Raw genomic sequence first — 22573 nt, forward strand, 5'->3', positions numbered from 1 at the left:
CAGTTTTTGATGTAAGATTACTGGCCATCTACCACGTATGATTACAATCATGCATTTTGTTCTGAAATGCCCTCAGCACCTCCCTAAAGACAGGGGGACAATTTGATCATTATGTCACTTATTAAAAAGTCACTGTTCTTCTGTGACTTTCAAAACACTTTAAAAACCTCTCCCAACGTTCAAAATAAACTGCTTTTTTTTAAAACTCAACTTTATCCTAAATTACTCCTACGCCACAGCTTGCTTTCCCTTGAAGTAGAAGCTGCGCTTGTCCCATCTGGAGCGGGGAACAGGTTCTTCCCCACCCTCACAAGCCAGCCATGCCACGCCACGCCACGCCGAGGTTTCTCTAGCCCTCTCGCTGTACCAGCACGCCGGGTCACAAGGCTCCGACAAGGGGCACCATGCCAGGCCGCCAACAGCTCTTAGGGCACAGGGAGACACTGCTCTCCCACGTCCCCGCTGTCATCCCCGTCCCGGGGACTGCTAAAGTGTGATATCAAGGCACCGAGGTGCTGCGGGAAGGCTACCCCGGCCGGGTGCAGAGGCACGACCCTGCACCGCCGGCTGGACGCCATTCAGGTGAAGCCAGCGTAGCCCCGGTTTAAGTTTGATACATCCCGGGTCGCTGCGTGACCCTCGCCCCGGCGCCGGGGCTAGCAGACGCGGCCTCGCTTCAGCCCTCCGCCGCCGTCCCGGACCGCCACCGTGGGCTGCACAGGGCCCGGTCCTGTCCCCGCCGCTGCGCTCCGGGATACAGCGCCGGCACCGCCCCGCCATCCCCAGACCGCGCCGCGGCGGGGCGGGGCGGGCCCGGCCGCTATTAAAGGCGCTGGGGCGGCAGTTACCCCTGTGGTGGTGCTCCTGGGCAACGAGAGGGGGCCATGGCGACCTACGTGCAGCTGAACACTGGGGCCAAGATGCCTATCCTGGGGCTAGGCACATGGAAGGTAATGGGGCTGGCGGCGGAAGGGCGGCTGGCTCTACCCAGACGGGGCCCGGCCCCGGTCCTGCCCGTTCCCGCCCGTGCGGGATGGGCGCGCTTTCCCCGGCTCCGCGCTGGGGAGGGAACGTGGCCGGGGGCGGCCTGGCCCCCTGCGGGCGCAGCTGGGATGGGAGCTCGGCCCGGCTTGGGGCCCGTCCCCGCCGCTGGCCCAGGCGCGGCGCTGCCGGTACCGCCGCCACCCCGGCCGGGCCCCCCTGCTCGGTACGGCGGTGCCGCCGCGGCGTTTGACACCGGGTGTCCCTCCCCGCCCGCTGCCCCCCGCAGCAGCCCGCGCTCCCGCCGCCGCGGGGCTCTGCCCAGGGACGCGGGTCGCTGAGGCCCCTCGGCCCCGGCCCCGGCTGGCAGCTGCTCGGGGCTGCTCTGAGAAGTGGCGGGGGAGTGATGAGGCCTCGGGCCGGCCCTGCAGAGCTGGCCGGGTGTTGGGGCCTCGCCCCTGCCAAGCTGTTGGGCTGAGCCCTGCCCGGGAGCGGATTGACAGGGGAACGGCTGGAGGCCGACTTTGAGCTTAGGAACCTGTATTCTAGATGTTCACAGACCCAAGAATGCTGCGGGGATAACTGTGGGAGTGGGGTGTTGAGGCTGTTTGTTGGGATTTTTTTCTTCAACTGGGGGATTGCTTTGGGTGAGGTGGCTTTCTTAGTTTTATCTTGTTAGGGAAAAGTTCTTCAATATATATTGATTAGAGTTTCCTGGATACTATTTTTTCAGTCCCCACCAGGAAAAGTAACAGCTGCAGTGATGGCTGCTATTGACACTGGGTACCGTCACTTTGATTGTGCGTATGTGTACCAAAATGAAAATGAAGTTGGGGATGGAATCCAGCAAAAAATCAAGGAAGGTGTTGTGAAACGAGAGGATCTCTTCATTGTCAGTAAGGTAGGATCTAGTGGTATAGGGTCCCAGGAGACACCTGTTTTTTCAAAATAACCCCCCAGTTCTTTACTTTCCTGCTCTGTGGTGCGACATGGAACAATTCAGAACATCATTTAGGCCACTCGTGAGACAAGCTTCCTATTTGCCTCATCCTGTATGGAGAATTTTGCTGGGTATGTACCAGTGACATACTGATGCTTTGAATTTTTCCTGGCCTGAAGTTATGCTGTCCCCTTTCATGCAGTATGACCTTCTAGTAGGTGGTTTTTAAATGAAGCCTTAATTGATAGAACCAGACTACTGCTGTCCACCATGACACCATTCAGGCATGTGTGCTGCCATTGCACATACCACCCTCCGTATCATGGGCCAGCCTTCCTCACAGAGCAAGCCCTGTCTTGAAGATCAGTAGGATGCCCTAGTTCCACATTCCCTTCCAAAGGGGACAGGCACTCTTCCAAACAGGACAGAAGGGTTCCAAGAGGCTTAACCTAGGAAGTCACAGTGTGCCTTGGATTTTTGTCTCTAGCTATGGTGCACGTTTCATGACAAGCCTCTGGTGAAGGGAGCATGCCAGAAGACTCTTGCTGCCCTGAAACTGGATTACCTGGATCTCTACCTTATCCACTGGCCTCTTGGTTTTAAGGTACAGTAACAGCAATGCCCTTGGCTTTGTCTGTTGTGACTGGCAGTTTTGAAGAGCTATATGGCTTTACAGCCTAGTAATTGCTTCAGCTGGCACATATCACGTCTCTGTTGTATACCAGTACTGCTCTGGTGCTCAGCTTTACTCTGGCCATGTGAGTCAGGCTGTTGATCCTTACTTCTGAGATTCCAGCTTGCACAGCATCCTCTGCCCTTTTGATCATGAAAGAGGTAAACCTTGAACTAGGGGCAGGTTTTACAGCTGCAAGCACAAGATTTATTGCCCTCCTTTTGATTATTGCCCTCCTTTTGATTATTGCCCTCCTTTTGATTATTGCCCTCCTTTTGATTATTGCCCATGTGTTGTCTTGTACAAATCCAAAGTGTGCTCAACAGGCAATGATGTGGTTCCCTCCTTTGTTGCAAGAAGGGCTGTACTTTGCTGCCTGACAGAAGCGTGTTCCTCTGCATGTTACAGAATTGCAGAACAAGACAATGTTTCTGTCTTCCATGTCTATCTTTAATCACTGAGTCCTTTAATACAGTACAGATTGAACTGACCTTTGCTGTAGGAGCCTTAGCGTTCCGCAGACCTTGGATTTCATAAGGTGAAGGTTCTTAGTTCCTAACTCTTCTTCTGATTGCATACAAAGGAACTGATGTCTCAGTTTGAGTATTTCTAAGCTTAGTCTTTCTGTTAAAACCTGATTAAAATCTTCTTTCTACTTGTTGCTTCTGAGATCAATTGCTTTTCATACCATATGTATTTTTAAAATTAGTTCATGTGGAAAGAACTAGCAAAGAAAGTGTGTTGTGGTATAATAATGTATCAGTAGAAAGCAACTGGTTTTGATACCTGGCATGTACCTAACTGGGACACAGTCTGTTTTAACATTCCTTATGCCAGCAACTTAAACAACGAGCCTCCCTGTGAAAGACCTGTCAGCAGATCTGATACAATATAGACTGAACATGTTCCAGGTCCTAAGTGGGTCCTTATTACACATCATGTCCATGTAAGAACTTTTGTATTTCTGTAACATGGAAAGTAAACTTGTAAACTGGCTATATTCTATGTGTGGAGAGTTATGTTTTCCCCATATGTATATTGGTGAACCAGAGAACACTGAGTCTAGTAGAAGTACTTGTCCTTGGGATGGCTGCTGGCAAAAATGCCATAATCCCATGTGAAAGCAAAAGAAGAAAACTGAAGAATGTAAATCATAAATATTAGTATTATCTAATCCATATGTAGATGCTAGTATTAGTAGTCCCACGCTAAGGGTTTGTGTCATCATGGTCATCAGCTGATGTTGACTTCCCACCAAAGAGTGTTTCAAGCATTTTCTTTCTCCCTGACAGGCAGGAGAAGAGCTGTTTCCCACAGATGAAAAAGGCATGTCTATACCGAGCAACACAGATATTCTGCATACGTGGGAGGTAAGTTTAGCCACAGTAGGAGAACTGTCTTCTGTCCTCAGCAGTCTCTTCTGTGTTTGCATTCAGCAGTCTAAACTGTCTCATGTATGCAGAACTACTTGGAAGGAGTCAGTGGTACAATAGTGGGTGGTTGTGTATCATTATTTTCCACTTCTAACTTGCTGTGAATTTCCACAGTCTCAAAGAATGAATCTTTGAGCTTGGTGAAACAGGAGATGTGGCACAAATACACTAGTGCTCTGGGTTTTTTCCCCCTCAAACTCTGAAAATCTAAATGCCTATTTTGTGGTCCTCAGGGAGGAAATCAGGCATGTCAGGAAGAACATGTTCTTCAGCCCTGTCATGTGTACTAGATGCTGACTTTGTATTTCTTTCTGTTAGGCCATGGAAGAGCTGGTGGATGCTGGTCTGGTAAAAGCAATTGGCGTCTCCAACTTCAACCATGAGCAGATTGAAAGAATCTTGAACAAGCCGGGACTGAAATACAAGCCTGCAAATAACCAGGTAAGTTGCAAAGTGACAGCAGGCAAATGTTTGGGTGTTGGCTTTTTTCTAAAGAATTACTAAGATGTTAGTATGAAATAAGGTTATAGAAGGAGAGAATGGAGAGATGCAGCATGTTCTCTCAATCCCATCCTTTAATTCCTTCTGCATGTACAAGGTGCTAGTTTTTTCTGGACTTTCTGTACTACTGCTTGGAAATCTAGCAAGGAGGTACTCCAGAATCCCTTTTTTTTGGAGTGGTGGGGACCTCAGATGAGCTTTAAAACTATCTTGAAGTAGCTTAAAACTTAGTGTATATATATGAGGACCTAACAGAATTGGATGACCTTTTTGCAACTCTTTTGTGGAGAGGCCAGTTCCTGTTGCTGATTACTGAGGGAACTGAAGAGGAACATGCTTTATGGACTGATTACAGACTTAATGAGGCTTGGGAGGAAGGAGGAGATGGAGTTGCAAGGTAGGCCATAGAGTAGAAGTGTCCAGGTATCTAGACAGCACTTGAATAAAATCTTAGGGAAAAATCAGATGGCAGGAGACTGTGGGAGATAACTTGCTGTAAGTCATGGCTCAGACCAAGTTGCCCAGGGCTTTATCCGTCTTGAAAGCATGCAAGGATGGAGACTACACAGTCTCTCTAGGCAGTGTGCTCCATGCCTGATGCCCCCTGCCTTGGGTGTATGGGTGAGGGAGGGAGTTTTCTTATGTCTAGTCTCAACCTCTCTTGTTTCAACTTATGCCTGTTGTCTCGTGTCTTCCCACCATGCACCACTGAGGAGCTTGGCTTGTCTTTGGATGACCTTCTTTTAGGTATTGAAAAGCTGCTACTAGGAGACCTGAAGCCTTCCCTTCTCCAAGCTGAATGAGCCCTCTGCCTTTCCCAGTACAGCAGATTCTCTCTCCTGGTGGCCCTCTGCTGAATTCATGCTAGTCTGTTAATCTTTCTTCTACTGAGGGGGCTGGGAAGGGGGAGAACTGGACACAGTATTGTAAAAGTGGACTGATAAGTACTGAGTAGAGAAGGATGATCACTTCTGACAATTTACTGGCTGTGTTCCTGCTGCCAGGGATCACTACTGCCCCATATTCAGCTCAGCCTACTATGGCCCCCAGGTCATTTCTAGCAGAGTTGCTTTGCAAGCTGGAGCTTGACTGCCTGTGTTATTGTCAGGGCCTCTTCCTTCCCAGGTGCAGAACTTTGTGTGCAGCCTTGTTGAATTTCATTAGGTTTTTGTTGGCCTGTTCTTACTGCCTGAGCGGGTCTGTCTGAAGTGGTAGCCCTGCCCTTGAGTGTACTGGCTGGTCCTCCCCCAGTTTGGTATCACCTGCAGGCTTGGCAAGATTATATCCTGGTGCAAGCTGTTGAAGGGGGCAGATCCTAGGACAGACCCCACAGGGGTCTAACTAGACTTGTCCTTGATTGCTATAGTGTTTGAAGGACTGCTATTGATAACCAATTACAAGAACTAGTTAATTTATTGTGGTAGCTTGAGTATATGTACGGAAAAGGGATTTTAACACCTTTTTATTCAGAAAGCTAATAAGATTATTCTCTGGAAGTCTAGGCAATATAAAACTAACATTCTGACAAGTGCAAAATTCATAATTATCTATGTATTTTTATCAGTCCCAATGTACTTTTTGTATACTTAATAGAAGTCTTATGATACCTTTCAACATCTGCCACACCTCATTGCCACTATCACTATAGTTGATAATTACCATTGCACAGAGGTCACCAACCTTACATCTTTCACACTGGCAAATGTTCCCAAGCTGTCTGATTACTATAATCAAGTAAGCTCGGAGCAATGGGTCTTGGTCTCAGTCCTTCAAAACTGTTTCTAAAGAAATGCTAGTAAGCCTGAAAGCTTGTCTATTAACACTTAGCAGTTGGCCTAATAGTGATAGTGCTTCCTGTAAATAGTTTTTTTGTGCAGATGTTTCATGTGTAATCCAGTAACCACCTGTATCTGGTGTCTTTCTCGTTCTTAATTTGAATGCAGTCAGTATGCACTGGTTTCATTCATGGTGAGAAATTAATTTGGCCAGGTAGTAATTACATTGCAATGCTACTAGTATTTAGTTCAATAAGAAAATTTGACTCTTAAGTACTTGATTGTGATCACATGGTATGGACTCCAATAGCTTAAGATACTTGTTTAAACATGCATGATAGGCTTTCAGTCTGATCTAAATATAAGACTAGGTACTGTAGCTCGGAGGTTTTTCAACTTGAATGTCTGTGGACAGGTAAGGATGACTTTGCCTTGCTTATTCCATAAATTCTACCTGTTGTTACTCTTGAGTAGCTGTGTTTCTGGAGCTGCTGAAGCAAAATATGTATAGTCTGTCCCCAAAACAGTGACGTGCCCTGTTGTCTAATATTCCAACATGCCCCAGAAGGGGAGCAGCTGTGCAGGCTTTTGATAACAGCAAGCAGCTAGAACCACAAATAAAGCACTTGAGGCTGTAAATTGATCCCATGTTTTGCACCCTCTTGCACCACCTGCCAGTAGCATGTTTCCAGGGACTTGCCTCAGAATGCAGCAGCAGGTCGAATGACAGTGTAGTCAAAAAGGAAAGTAGTGCTCCCTGCTGTGGAACTATCCTGAAAGTCCCTCTATGCAAAGTATCAAATATTCATGTTTATTCACTGCCTCCTGTGATTGGAATTCCTGTTCCGTACTGCATATCTGGGCATTAGCTTGCCAGAATACAGATCCACTGCTAAGGAGTCTGTAGTCTGTTATGTAGATGTTCTTATGGGAATTCATGGTAAGCACACATGCATTTATAAAAAGTCTGTGACACAGACAGTAAGCTGAAGGTCTAAAATCTGTAGCAGTTAGCCATTCTCACTGCAGACTGGAGGTATTCAGTGTGAGTATTGACACAAAGCAAATAAAAACAAATGAAACAATACTGGTATTGAGGTTAATACAGTAGAGGTTTTCTTTTTAAAGAAAAAAAGGCCAACCACCACATTATGGTGTGCTTAATCAGGGATGAAGAGAGAACTTTGTACTTACTGCTCTGCTATCCTATTGTTATGATTTTACAGTTCTCTTGTGTGTGTTTTACTGAACTGTCCTATTTAAGCAATTATGTAGCTGCCGATGCTGTATGTTGGAGGTTATATGAATCAGCAAAGTTTTAAGGAGTGGTGTTACAGTCCTTGGGCACTTCATTGCCAGGAGAACTAATAAAAATAGTAGAAAGGGGGCAGGGACATACAGAAAACAAATGCTGCATTATATTGCACAGATACTAAAGTTAGAACAAAAATTCAGCCTATGATTTGATTTAAAAACTAACTGCTTTAACATGTTCCAGGGATTAATCACTGTCAATCTTTGTACTCTTATGTTGACAGATTGAATGTCATCCATACCTTACCCAGGAGAAACTGATCAAGTACTGTCAATCCAAAGGGATTGCTGTGACAGCATACAGTCCGCTTGGCTCTCCTGACAGACCATGGTAAGATTGCTTTGCAAGGGAGCCGGTATGGCTAATGCTTGAAACCTTGAGAATACAAGTGCACTGTTAATTATTCATCCAGATACAGATCTTTGTTAGGATCAATCTATGGAGGTTCCTCACCACCGATCTTCTTTTGTTGGTGTAGGGCTAAGCCAGAGGATCCTTCCCTTCTGGATGACCCCAAGATCAAAGAGATTGCAGCCAAGCACAACAAAACACCAGCACAGGTACAGAGGTGTTGGACAGTGGGTACTCCTGGTAACACAGCATAAGGGATGGCTAATGACAAAGTAAAGGACAGGCTGGGTCTTCATACCCGATCAACTGAGGCACTCTTCTGTGTTGATAAATAGCAGTGCAGGTTTATTTACTATGTAGCCTGCAATGCATGCTTGTAAGGGCTCTTTGACTGTCTACAAGAAACATTTTCTTGACCTGTCTTCAGATGCTGTCGTGTTTCAGTCTTCCCATCTCAAGTCCTGTTGCAGAGAAGCAAACCTTTTCCTTGCGTAGCCTGCTAAAGCCTAGGTGGGAGAGAAAAGAAGTGAATTCACTCAACGGAATGGGAAAGGAGGCCTCTTATGTGGGGCTCCACCACTTCTGTATTTGCACTTCATGCCTGAACTCTAAACAGCACTTTCTGGTTTGAAATGCAGCTCTGCAGAAATGGGTTAATTCTGCTGAATTGTACAGTTTACAACAAACAACTGTTGGAACGGGCTCTGCTTGCCACAGAACAAAAGTCGTTCTCTCTCTGACTCTGATACGCCTCCTGCAGGTTCTCATTCGATTCCACATCCAGAGAAATGTGATTGTGATTCCCAAGTCTGTCACACCACAGCGCATTGTGGAGAACTTCAAGGTAAGCCATTAGGAGTGACCTTGGTGCATGGCATGTTCAGGGATGATATGGCCTTTCCCTGCAGAGCAAGCATCAATCCTTTCTCACCCTTCCCCAGTCCTCCTCAGGCAAGACTAGGCTTTTTCCCTCTGTATATTTGCTTATGGTCTACTGAGGGTTAAGGTTACAGCTGGAGAGTAAGAGTGAGCAAAGCTTTTGGGAACAGTACGCTGATAATCTTAGCAGTCATGTCACATTATGTGATGCTTCCTGTTCTATGTCATGTGGATGAATCGGCTGACAGAGCTTGCTTTGGGCCCACGTGCAGTAGCACAGCACAGAAGGCTTATGTAGAGCAAGCACTAAGAAAACAGTCCTGGTGTCCATAAACCAAGCTGCTGCTCTTGATTCAGTGGTCCTTGACTGAAACCAGTATAAGGATTCTGGAAGACACTCAGTTGCATTAGGTGGAATATGAAAATTTTGTAGATGTTCCTTTGGAACAGGCCAGAAAGATGCATCTTTCACAAATGGAGGATGGAGGCATTCTGCAACACAAAGTGCTCCCCAAGCTTCTTAAAACAACTGGCACATGTAACTGCAACTTGAGATTTTTTTAATTCCTCCCTCTCCCTGCTCATCTCCCTCCCCAGCTCCAGCTAGTGTAGTCTCTGAAATTCAGGGAGCTGTTTCTTTCCAGAGAGCAGTCATATCTTCTAACAAGCACCCTTACACTGTGGACTTGTTCTTTAATTTTGTGAATTTTGCTTACAATCTCTGATTTGTTCAGAGAGTTGATTTCTAGCTGTTTCTCTTGTTAGGTGTTTGACTTTGAATTGACTAAAGAGGAGATGGCAACTATTCTCAGCTTTAATAGAAACTGGAGAGCCTGTGCAATGAGCACGTAAGTGGCAGTGTTTGTTTTTTTTTTTCTTCAAGCTGTTAAGTTATCAGTATGTCATAGTTCAGTATACTACTAAAGTTAATGATACTAGGCTTGGTTGAAATTCAGGATATGCAAATTCAATTTCTAAAGGGGTCATCCTCAAAGTAACTTTTCAGACTTTAAATGTTCATGTTATGAACCAAATCATGATGAACGTAAAGCAAACTTCATGTTCTTTTTCAGTTCAGTCTCCAATAAACTCTTTGTAGCTAGAATTGCAACAGGAGGCTGCTTATTCATAATTTTTTTGTCCATATTGGAGAAATTAGCATGATGCATAGTCAAATTCTTGATTGATTTTGCTTGTGGAGTGAATTTTGTCTTTCTGCCACAGCCCTTAGGTATATTATAAAAACTGACTTTATGTTATTCAGGAGTGGTTGGGACAGTTGGTGAGCATTCAGAAAGTGATATAAAGGTTTGCAACTTGGAAGCCTAAAGCCAGATATGAAATCTTTGTTGGAAGGCTGCAAAAACGGTCTTCCTGGCAGTAAACAGTGAAACCTTAAATTAGTTGTCTACAAATCACCTGGGTCTCATTGCCTGAAATAGTCACAGCCTGAACAGCAGAAGCCACTCAGGAATCTTTCTGTTTACAAATGTGACACACACTACTAAGGAAGACGGAAACAAATTGACTCCGCTTCTATACGGTTCAGCTTCTCCCTTGATTGCTCTTTACAGTGGTTACAGCTGTATCTAGTGCATGTGTCTTTCAGACATGAGATAATCTTTCCTTTTTGATTACCTTCAGGTGCAAAACTCACAAGGAGTACCCTTTCAATGCAGAATACTGAAGATGGTTTCCTGCCTTTCTCCAGACTTCAGATATGCTTCTGCTGTTGCCTATGAGTTGTCTACGTAGCTTTCTCACTGCATCAGACCCCTGGTTTTTTTTTTTTCTTTTCCCCCCACAAAGATGCAGCATAAGTACTTGGTGACTTTGTGGTGTTTTCTTTTTTTGGAAGAAGGAAATGCTAAAATGGCTCTGAAGAGCACACTGTGTGGACTAGTAGATTGTCCTTGCCAAACTGCATGTCTGGAACTGGTAAGCAGAAAACATTGAGAAAGTTTGAACTAGCAGTCACTTTTATTTTGGAATACTGTGAATTGGAGCTAGTGACAATTGTTGTCTGGAAGGACCAGGATATGGCAGATTTTACATAATTAATGTGAGGTCTGCTTTTTTTCTGATTTACTTTTGAGTTTGGTTTTGTTTCTTTTTGTAACACTCCATGCTTTTTTTTTCTCTAATTGGAAGTACAAGTTGATTTCTAAGTACAGCAGTTTCTACATGAGTAGCTCTTTGAAAAGTGTATAGGTCCTGGTTTCTTGGTGATATAAAAGCTGGTTTTGCTTATAATAAAATATAGTTTCATTAATCTGTGTAAAGAGATGGTTATTTCAGCAATGCTTTAATGGTAATAATGCTGGAGCAGCTGTGTTATATCAGCTGTCTCCAGAGATCATACAAAAGAAAGGGAAATTACTGTCTCCCAAGAAGTCATCTGGTATTCATGTTAACTTCTTATGTTTTTCCTGCTAGCTATCTGCTGTTCTCATGCCAATGCACATGCAGAACAGCTGAGTGTGATGAGCCTGTGGCCATTGCTGAGTCTGCTTGAGCCTCTCTTTAGAGCTGTTTGCTACATCTGACAGCTAATATACTAATGTTTAAATCGGTCTTTATTTTACTGAAGTGATAGTATATTTTGGCGAGTAGAAAACAATCCATTGAAGATGTTAAGTGAGCTCAGAATCCTATGGGGTTATTTAATAAGTAAGTAGTAGAAAACTTGCCCTTTCCAAGTAAGCAGCAGATGGTGCAGGAAAAGCTGCTGTGCTTGTACAAGCACCCATTTGCAACTAAAGTAAAAATGGGTTTCCAAGAAACTTCTGTGTTGTGTGCTAGCAGATCAGAAACTTAATGCTCTGTTCTGGGAGGACAGGAAAGTAAGCTTATACCCAAATTTTGACACTTGAGGTGTTTGTTCCTTGGGTGCTTTTATGGTCTTCACAATACTTGAAGGTAATCGCTTTAAAGTTGTTGCCTTCTGAGAGCCGCCAAAGACTATTCAGAAAATGCATTTCGGCACTTGGAAGAACAGTGGCTAGTGTTGGGGTGATTTTTCTTTTGTGGACTTGTAAATTTTTTTTCCAAGGTCTGAGTTGATCTAGAGTGTAAACTGTCCTCTGAAGGAGGCTGTGTAGGCCTGGCAGAAAGAGGGTTCTTCCTGAAAAAATGAAAGAAGGGAGACACCAGAACTGTTAATGCATAGCCACCCCTAAATTGTAAATGTAGGATTCTGATTCCATAACTGCATAGCATAGTGTACCTTAAAGTGAACTCAGCTATGTTAAAATGCACCATGAATGCAGTTTTTCTAATTCGCAAATAGTTCAAGGTGGTTATTTTCCTGGTACTGATAAAAACATACTAAAGAGTCATACTAATTTAAATTATTTTTCTGATAAATACTAACCATTATACTGAGAAAACAGATTTTGTTGTCTTTAAACGTTTGTTTTAAATCTTTCTGTTATTGCTGATGCCAGACTTTACATGCAACACACTTATGGTCAGAATAATTTACAATAGGATTAACAGACAAGATTGAGTTGACTTACAATACAAGGATGAGGGAGGAGAGAATCAGTGTCTGACTCTAAGCAGTATTGTCCTCTAAGGCTGATTCTCCTAACAGATTATAATCACTTTAAATTCTGGGTGTAGAAGCAAATAGAAAAAGCTTTTGCTCTGCAAGTGTTCCTTTATATCTATAACGTGATAAATAAAAGCCCAAAGGCATCTAAAAAAAAGCAGAACAGCTAATGTTCTTAGATTAGTCTGAGCTGTGACAGAAAACTGTTTGGGGCAATGTTGAGTTGCTTGGAAGTAACATTTTTGTGACAAGTGTGTTTTGGCAAGAAGTTACTTTGAGAGTCAGGGTTTCCAAAATAGTACATCAGGTTCTGTTAATTTCCTCTAGTTTCATTTCACTGTAACTTTCATAAAGTTTGTGCCTGAAATTTTCCATTCTCAGAGTAGGAATTTTACTGGAGAAGATGTTCAGACAGACTGCTCCGCAGCAGAAGACAGACCAGCTAGCATGCAGGGTGGAGTGGCATTGTAACAGGCGCGCTCTGTATTTTGCTGGATGACTTAGTGGGAAGGAATTTGGAAAGGGTCATTCTGGGACACAGTGCAGCACTTCACCGGCAGAGGCTTGGGTTCTTGGTGAAATGAGTGGGATAGAGGAAAATGGAGAAGCACCTGAGTGAAGGGACAAAGATACATAAACTTGAACAGAAAGCAGGCTGTTGTCAGAAAGGATGAGCAGTGGGAAGGAAGAGAGTGATAAAGCCCTGTCACCCATAATTTTTGGATTGCTTCTTCAAGGCGAGATGTAATTAAAGCCCGAGATAGAGGAAGAACCAGTCTTCTAGACTGCAGCCGAGTCTTCATTTAATCTAGATTGATCTGGGGATTGTTATGGTAAAATAGATGGCTGTTGTACCCCCATACTTGTGCCACACTTTCTGCCTACAAGGGTAGATATTTGCTTTCATCTGCTAAAAGGTAAATTGGAAAGATCAAAGAATTCGATATCCGGAGCCTAGCATTCCTGCTAACTGAGCTCTTCCTGCTACAACTGTTCACAGCATTTGTTTTTGTATTGTGATTTGACAGATCTCTGGGTTTCTGATCAAAGAAACTTTTAAGGACAAATATAATCTTGTAGCTCTTCCAATTAAAAGTTGTTGGGTTTTGTTTTGTGTTTTTGGTTTAAGAACTTGAGTTCAGCTCTACCTTGTCGGCCTGTATTACTGGGCTTTCTGGGGACTCTTCTGTGGCAGTTAAGCTAGTAGATACTGTAGTGCACCCTAGAAAAGAGGAGTCCAGACTACAAGAAAAATGAAGAGCGGGACAGAAATTATGTTTTTGGGACCCATAGAACTGGTACTTGCAGTCAAAGTTTGTTTCACTTCCAGCTGCATTCTCACTGCTTCAAATGATATCAGATTAGCAGGCCTTTTTATCATGTTTAAAGAAAATGGCTCTGCCAGAACAGATCCATTTCCAAAGGAGAAATTGAATCCATTCAGCAAAGAATGATGGTGAACTGATTGATCAGGGAAAACAGGTGGAGAAAATTGGCAGTTATTACACTGGAGAAAGCAAAAGACCTTTTTCTGAGAAATTTGGGGATGGTAGAGAAGAATACAAGAAGGAGCTGGAGATGGGCATCTTGCTGGTTGGAGGTAGGATGCCACAAATAGTCTTACAAGCACAGTATATTTCAGGTTGCAGCTGATGTTCCTTTAGGAGCAAATGGCTTGTCTTCTGATACTGCAACATAAATATAAAAAGTGATTCCAGTGAGGTAGGCTTGTGTATGACGCTCTGTAATTTGGCCTTTGTTCCTCTCTAGGGAAGGGGAGGCAGGATCTCTCTTCTTGCTGAGGTCATGAGACTGACAGAAGTGAATACTGTAACACTTGCACAGAGTTGTGAAACTGGGGGCACAGGAAAGTACATTGTTCAAAACAAGAAAAGAAAATCCTGTATTTGGATTTTTAATGTGTTCACTATGTTGAAGATATGACTAGAAATGTGGAGTCCATTGCTTAGTTGGGGCATGGAACAGTTGACTCAGGACAAATGATTTATCTTTTTAATCACTTAATACCCCCCTAGTTTGTAGTCTGTAAACTCTGTCAGTAGTTATTTGTCATCCGTCACTCTGCCTTGTCCTTGGTCACTTCAAAAGCATGGAGCCCTGCCTTATTCTGGCAGGACCTTGCTCATTTAAGCTGAGAGGCATCTCTTAAAACTCTTTCGTAGGCCATGTTGCACTTGTATTTTAACTTGTTAAAGTGCATGATACAGGATCACTAGTACAAACATCTGCAAAACTACATCTTTTTTCCAAATTCTTAAGAAAGAAAAAATCAGGCTGAATATAGAATCTAGATTTTCTGAACTGAAATAAATCTGATTAGAAGCCAGCTGATAGCTGCTCGTAAGAACAGCTGAACTGAATATGACTAAATATCTACCTTCTGCAGCACCCTGTCTCCAACTGTGGCCAAAACAAGTTGTTGAAGATGAGTAAGCTGAGCACTGCAGTGGTGTGTTCTTCAAATATTCTGATAGCAGTTTAAGGTCTTTCATGTTTAACAGCCATCAGTTAATTATTTCTTGTTCAGTTACCTTGTGAATCTTGCATTCCAAGGAATGATTTTTCATAACCATGCATCTTGTGAAGAATCGCTGCCTCTTTGATTTGTTTTGGCCTTGTCCTCTGCTAGATTCATCTGATGCTCCTGGCTTTTACAGTGGAGGAGATAGCAACTGATCTACTTCCAGTCACACTTTCCAAGCTGCTCCAGATTTGGTAAACTTCTGGCCTAGCTCCATGCACTGGTGTCTGGTCAAGGAAAGTCTTAGCCTCCTTAACTGCTGCCTGTAGAAATTATTCCCATGCCAATGATCATCCTAGTCAGTCTTCTGATCCTAAAAAAGATTTATAGAGGAAGGCATGGACCAGAACTTTTTGTGGAGGGTTGAATGCAAAAAGTTAATGGAATTGGTCTCTCTTATTGTTTTTGTTTGTTGTTCTGTTTGGTTTTGAATTATATTGACTGCTATATGAGAAAGCCTGGAATTATGCTAGATGGAAAACCTGAGCAGCAATGATCCGCAAAGAGTTTTGAATTTTACCTATCACTCGTTACCTGTGTTATCCTGGTTTCCCTCTAAAGCTTGGATATAACACTTTATTTTTTCACCCAGACCCTTTAGAACTTTTACGGAAGACCCGACTATATCAGAATGGATGAACTGCACAATAAAAGCTCAAGTCATGGGACTGGTATCACATGGTGTAATACAAAGGCAAAATGCGAAGCTAACGTGTTTTCCATTTACTGGGTTCAGTTCAGTGGCACAGATAATCTCATTGCTGACTAGGAAAGATGCATCTGTGGGTTTGGTCTAAGAACACTGTTACATAGCTGATGGAAACTGAATTATCTGGGGATAACAAACCTCTTGCTGTAGTTCCAACAGAAAGCAAATGATCATGCTGCTGAGGAAGTAGGCACACAGGAAGAGAAGCTTCTAGCCCTTCAACAACCTTGCTCTGGTCCCCAGAGCTGGTTAGGGTGACTTGAGCCTGTTGATGCTGTGTCTAACACTGACAGAACACTCATGTTTTTTTTCCTGAAGCATTTTGTTTATAGCGTGGCATGCTCTCTCTTTGCTTTAAGAGATAGCCTTGGTCTTTCCAGCTCTGAGGTGCTACACGTGGCCTCTTGCACGTCTGCTCCTTGTGCTAGACATCCATCCAGCCTGGGGATTAGTAACTAAAAAATGCTCCATGGGCCACTGAAATTGTGTAGAGACAGACTGTCACTGCATGCAGTTGAATTACAACCACAGAAAAGGGGGTTAAATAACTATCAGTATACACTTGGTTATTAACAGAGGGTTCAGGTGCATCTGAAGATGAAGATTTGAAAATTTCCAGCTTCTGTCCTTCCACAGCTTGTCAGGGTGTGGCAATACCTCTGCTGTGGGTTACTATGCTGATGGAACAAACAACTCTTCTGAAGACACTTGCAGCTTGTCTCTTCCTCTTTTCTGATGCAGTGATTTAACCAACAAAACATTTGCTCCTCTCTAGTCAATTGTATTTACAACAGAGGTAAAACAAGCCCATGTCTCTACCCTAGCCTGTCATTATTTTATTGTAAAGAAAAGTCTGAACTTGCAAAAAAAAAAAAATCAAAGCCACACACATCATGAAAGAGGCCAAAAGATTTTTGGAATCCTCAAAACTAAATACAGAGAAGATCATGCTTAGTGGTTTCTTATTGATAGATAGCAGGTGCAATTAGAGCAATGCCCTCACAGCACAGGTGTTAGAGAAGGTGAAGTGGTAAAGCTATGAAGTGTGCTTCTTGAGCAGTTTATAGCAGCAAGCTTACTGCCATTGTAGCCTGCCGTGGTTGCTGTGAGGCAGCAATGGTCTGCTAGAAAAAGACAGTGTGCGCCTAAGTTGTATAGAAGGTACTTTATTTTGCAGAATTAACATCACCCAAACTTTTTTCTTTTTACCTTTGCTAAAGTTGCAGCAGAAAAAAAAAATCCATTGTCTCTGAACAAACACACAATCTCTGGCTTCTAACTTGTTTTGAATTTTTTACTATTATACGTCTGCTGTGATCATCTAGTCCAACTTCCTGCCTACCAAAGTCTATAAACATCCTGTAAATAACTTCAAGACTGATAGCTGTGATTAAATTGGAATGTTGTTAGAAAATTCCTATGAAGTAGAGAATATTTCAAGATAGGCTGTATGCCACAGCCTTAAGTGGGTATTGATTCTGCTGCTGTGGATGCACAACCTGACCATGCTCCAAATGCCCAGAAGCACAGCACCTTCCACGTAGCTCATTTTCTAGCTGCGGCTATGATGATATCCTGTAACTGACCTTTTAAATGTAGCATGTTCAGGGGCAGAAAAAAAGAGAGCACCTGTAACAGGCACCTTCCTATCCGTACCACTGTATTATAACTGTTTGGTGTCAATTGCCGATAGGCTTTTCAGACCTCTTTCTTTAGAAGAGCTGCTGAAGGAAACCCAATTTGACAGAATTGCTTTGCTATTTCTAGGGCAGCTGTTTTGCAAGATGTTTGAATAAGTCTCAAGTAGCTCAAAGATACGTCATCGTTTCCTTTATAGACTTAAAAACCTCAACTACAAAGAAAATAATTTGGAAAAGGATATCCATGAAGTGTGTATCCTAGCCCTGAACCTTAATTACACAATCCTCCTTCCTCTCTGCATGCAGTGCTGATCCACATTGTTGTTCTACTGGGCTGGAAGATCCCGAATAATTACAGGAGTTTTGAGTCACGTGTTCGAGTTCAAGGGCAAGAAGTCTTGATTAACGGACACCTCATTAAAACCCCAGCAGGTGCATGGGCTGCAGTAGCACAGGCTCTTTTTACAAAAGATGATAACATCCAGCGACATCCTTTCAGTCAAAACACAAGCAGACACTACCTATGGGGTGGTACAAGAGAGCGAAAATCTACTGGTGGCTTCTATGAAGCTGGCTGGTGTTTCTGCTTGTTAAATAAGACAGTTGCCAAACAAAATAATTCCTCGGTGTCTCCTTTATCAGACTTTGGATTTGCTGGGAGAGATTCACAGTCTTCACTGTAGCCATTCTACTGATAAAGACAGTATTTGTATACTCTTGTAGATATGATAAACCAAACATACAGATCTCCCACCAGTTTATTAGGTTTTGGCAGTTCATAAATAGGAAACCTCAGTAAGAAATGGCTCCTGAAATGTAATTCAGCAGTGTCCTCTAAAGAGCTTTCAGTCTGTTATGCTGAAATTCCTCACGCAGCATACTGTCTTATCTTATAAAGATCTTCTGATGTTAAATGGATTGTCTTCTATTAACAGCTAAAAGATAGCTTCTGTTTTGACCTTTTGTCCAAAAATACAACCACTAGGAGAATCTAAATTTCTCTAAAATTTGTCAGGATTTATAGTTATGACAAAGATTCAGGTTTATTAAACATTACTTATCATTACTAAATTATAAGAGAATATATATTTTGCTACAAGAAGAGCAGAGCAAAGATAAAGGACTGATATAACTGTGGTTGATACTACGGGAAGCAAATGCACATGCGCTCAAAGATGACTCTTCAGAATGCCTGTGAGCTACCTTCTCCCATCTTGTAATACATATTCCGCTTATATTGTGATTTAATACTCATGAAGTATTACAAATTGCTTGAAACAATGACATACAGTCCTGATCCCTGGAGGGTCTGAAGAGGATGCCTGGGTTAGTCTTCCAAAAAAGGATAGTCCTTGCGATTTTTGCATCTAGAAAAAAAGAGTATGATTAAAACACTTTAAGGATATTCTTAAGGGTAAGAACAAAAAGCTTTTTTCCTCTGACAAAAGCTCTGCAGATCTAAAACTGTGAACTACAGTAAAAACTCTAATGTGAGTCTGCATGGCTTACACAGGGCAGTGGAAGTTAATGCTCTGTAACCTTCGCGTATACCTGTGACCTTGTTCTCAAAAGATAATGTATCTTTTGCTTAGCTAAAATCACCAAACTTCCCAGCAATATTAAACCGCTGTCTTGTGAACTCCTAAGTCCATAGTATGAGATTAGGAAGGTGGGTAGACTTGTGAAAACAAAATAAACTGCAGATCTTGGTAAGTCTGTATCTAACCGTTCTATTATCCAGACGCTGCCTTAATAATGTTGGCATAAATACATAGGCACAGCTTTTCACTTCAAAAAAAATTACAAGTCTCATTTTTAAAATGGAGTTTATTTACACTGTCTCTTATATAAAGTAGCCAAAGAAAACAGAAAAAAAAATGCCGCCTATTTATTTTTGAGTTCTCAGGTGATTTTGATTTTCAGACAGCAGTTGGGTATGCATCTGTTACAAGATACCTTAACACACAACGTACCTGCAAAAATCTCAGTGCTACCAACCTTTACAAGATGGGCAGTGCTCTAATAAACTCTAGGGCTGGATTCCAACAGATATGGATGTGACCAGGTATTGGCTAAGGTTCCCTCTCTTTATTTTTAAGTGGGGCTATCAAATACTGTCTGTTAAGAGGATATCCAGTGATTATCCGATCTTGCTAAAACGTGGAGAAGGAGAATGTACTCACTTGCTTAATGCGCAGATGCAATACTGCTTCTTGAAAGCAAGGAAGGTTTCCATCCCTTCTTTAGCCGATTCAAAGTCAACCACCTGAATAAAGGTCCCAAAGCGCTGGGTTACTTCATTTTGCTAAAATACAACTGTAAGTTCACTTGCAGAAAGAATACCAAAAACAGAAGCAGAAAAGTGTTTTATTTGTTGAAGCACTAGGAAGTGTGCAATGGATGTGCATTCGTGATGAACAGTGAAAAAATGCCGTAAAGTTACGGAGCTAGTGGGGTCTAATTGCATCATATTTATATCACGAGGTGGAAAAGTTAATATCCCATATTTGATGTGTTCTGATAAAGAAGACTTGGCTCCTTACTTTCAAAGTAACTTTTTGCATTCATAAAGAAATAAACTGCACGGTATCTGAACGACAAAAGGCTTTTTTTCCCCAGTACTAAGTATGAAGGGGGTACTTTGTTCCACTGGCAGAGTGGGATTTTCTGTGTAAGCATTTAGCACCATTAAGAATTCTGTAAGTTACACTCTTACCTTAAAATTTTCCTCGCTATGGTGTGGAGTGACAGATTTGGGAATTGGACTCACATTTCTTCGAATCTGGAGCTGCATAAGCACCTGCAGGAACAGATAGGGAATTATAGCTGAGAAGTTCTGTCCGTCTTCAGAAAGGCAAAAGCCGTACGTGCCTACATGGCTACACAGAACAGCTCTGCTGATAATCAGAGATGGCTCACATAGGAAAAGCGCTGTAGCAAACCCTTCGTAATTATTACATGAGCTCGTTTAATCATCGTCTATCTCTGAAATCAAGATGACAGCATGGAGTCATGGAGCAAGAGTTCAGGACTAGCCAGGGACGCTGTTTGTAGAAGTGGTGTAGCGTGACAATTACAGCCCAAAGCCATTGGTAATCTTCTGTCTGTCGTTAAAACTAGTGTTAATGTTTTTTAAAGCATTACAATGCACATGAGACACAGCTGGAACTCAGCTTTCCGTAATACCTCTATAATTAGTTACTTTAGCACAAGTAGGAAAATACGTGTCACCAGGGAAAATACTATGACCAGTAATAACCTGAGCCGTGGTTTTGTTGTACTTGAGTGCAATTTCCTTAACCTGGGGATCATCAAAAAGGCAAATATCCTCAGGCTTGGACCTGTGAAAATAAAAAGCAGACTTCAGCAGTTGAATGGCCCACTGCCTTCTCCCTCAAGCACTGTAGTGTAAGAATATTATTTAAATGATAAGAAAGCATAATCTCACACACTTGAATTCACCATCTTCCCGTTGCTCCGGTCCCTGCCTTCATTCTTTTCCTTTTATCACAGGTTGGCACATGAGAAGAGGCCTGTAGTTTCTAGTATAACAGGTCACTGTAACAGATTTCAGTCCACCCTGGGATCAGGCCAGGAATTTCTTTGGTCCAGAGCCCAAAGATTTCGTCTTGAGAATGGGCAGCTGTCATGTCCTCCACAAGCACAGCTGCTCTGGGAAACGTCCTGTCCCAGCTCAGAGAAAGCCATGAAGATTGGAGTAAAAGCAAAATTTCAAGTCATCCATTTGAAAACCTAACCCATTTGTCTCAGCAGGACTGCAAAGTTGTTGTTTTCTTAAGCATGTGCTGCTTAGTTTTTTTTTGTTTTGGTTGGTTTTTTTTTTAGTTCAGAAGTTCTCTTACATGTTTAATAAGCTCACCCAAGCTCAGTTAAGAATTATCTTCACTACTTTCACCATCCAATTGATCCTTTTTCTCCTAAATATGAAAATCCAGTAAAAGCACAGGTATGAATTAGTGGACAGAATATCACCATAAGTATAATGGCTTTCTCTGTGTGTGTCATTTTTAACAAATTAGTAAATATTTTTCTAATTACATCAGGTTTACTCTATGAAGGTTTATCCACATCCTGAGACTGGTTTACTGTATTGGCTCCAATCCACACGTAAGAAAGAGGTCTCACAAAGCATTCTTACCATGGCCAGCTGGACACTCCAAGGGGACAACATGCAGTGACAGAGATCCCTTTGGATTGGCAAAACTCAGTCAGCTCTTCCTGAGGAAGACCGGGGTGGCTCTCAATCTACAAACAGAAATACTGGGTTTCTTCAGAAGCAGAAGGTACTTCAAGGTTTAGCATCACTATGGTGACCTACCAAGCTCCACATCAGCTTTGAAAAGGCTGTTCTTTTAGCAGCTATGGGTTTTTTAAGAGAGTCAGACAGTTTTTCAGATTGTTTCCCCTTCTTCCCAACCCTGTCTCCAACGAGGCCCAATCTTCATGCATTAGTTTCTCTTTCCAGCTGCCTGCCTCATTTTTCATGACCTCTCACAGTCCCCACATGAATGGACTCTGAGGTCCAGTTGTCTGCATCCAGCTGAAGCACCCAACTCTCGTGTCATCCAGTCCTACCTATTCACCCCAGCAGTGTGGCCTGGCTTCGGTCCCATCTATTCACGCAGCCTCTTTTTCCTTAGCTCCTGGGACAAGCACTGGGGCTGTAGGAAAGGGGAAGGGTAATCCCTGCTGCATTTCCCGTTGCCGAGCTCAGCGCTCAGCCTGCACGAGCTCAGTCCTGCAGTCAGAAGAAAGGTGAAGGTGGGACTTTCAACCCAGGAGTGCCGTGGGCTTGTGTAACTGCAGCTTCCTGCGCAAGGAAGGGCACAGAATGTCCTGCGTTTTTTCGTTAATTTACGGTTTGGCCAAATACAGGTGTATTCTCACACAGGTATCAAAAAGCTATTTCACTGCCAGAGATGTTCCGTCAAATCCCAGACAGGTGTGATATTGTTACTGATGAGTTTGGGAACAATTTACCTGATGATTTGCAGGTTTGTGTCTTAAGTCTGGTTTGCTCAAGAGCTGATCTGTCTGTTTGCAGTTAAAGTTGGAGACTCCTGTGTCCTTCACCATTCTTGCATCCAGCAGCTCTTCCGTAGCCTAGAAACACTACAGAATCAGACTTGCTATTGACTTAAGAAATGTTTTTTTCATATGGAAAAAAATGCCTGTGCAAAGACTTCAACAGTAAAAATCATCGTGGCTGGGATCCTCTTGTGACGAGGCATCGCACATTGAACAGTGGGACATGGTCAAA

At 42.8% G+C, this 22573-nt stretch overlaps 2 protein-coding genes across 2 annotated transcripts; one reads left to right on the forward strand and one right to left on the reverse strand.

The window, feature by feature from the left end:
• Nucleotides 1-651: 651 nt before the first annotated feature.
• Nucleotides 652-11120, forward strand: LOC142066994 (aldo-keto reductase family 1 member B1-like). The gene is made up of 10 exons (XM_075115168.1): nucleotides 652-950; nucleotides 1715-1882; nucleotides 2409-2525; nucleotides 3887-3964; nucleotides 4346-4468; nucleotides 7842-7948; nucleotides 8097-8178; nucleotides 8730-8813; nucleotides 9614-9696; nucleotides 10493-11120. Exons 1-10 carry the CDS (start codon nucleotides 885-887, stop codon nucleotides 10533-10535), a joined length of 951 nt encoding a protein of 316 aa, XP_074971269.1. The 5' UTR covers nucleotides 652-884; the 3' UTR covers nucleotides 10536-11120.
• Nucleotides 11121-17711: 6591 nt separating this feature from the next.
• Nucleotides 17712-22430, reverse strand: LOC142067025 (aldo-keto reductase family 1 member B1-like). Its single transcript, XM_075115262.1, has 6 exons — nucleotides 22294-22430; nucleotides 21452-21558; nucleotides 20552-20633; nucleotides 20009-20092; nucleotides 19476-19558; nucleotides 17712-18659 (listed from the first exon to the last, which is right to left on the reverse strand). Exons 1-6 carry the CDS (start codon nucleotides 22387-22389, stop codon nucleotides 18620-18622), a joined length of 492 nt encoding a protein of 163 aa, XP_074971363.1. The 5' UTR covers nucleotides 22390-22430; the 3' UTR covers nucleotides 17712-18619.
• Nucleotides 22431-22573: the final 143 nt, after the last annotated feature.

This window comes from Phalacrocorax aristotelis, chromosome 1 (genome assembly GCF_949628215.1).
Source record: "Phalacrocorax aristotelis chromosome 1, bGulAri2.1, whole genome shotgun sequence".
Lineage (NCBI taxonomy): Eukaryota > Metazoa > Chordata > Aves > Suliformes > Phalacrocoracidae > Phalacrocorax > Phalacrocorax aristotelis.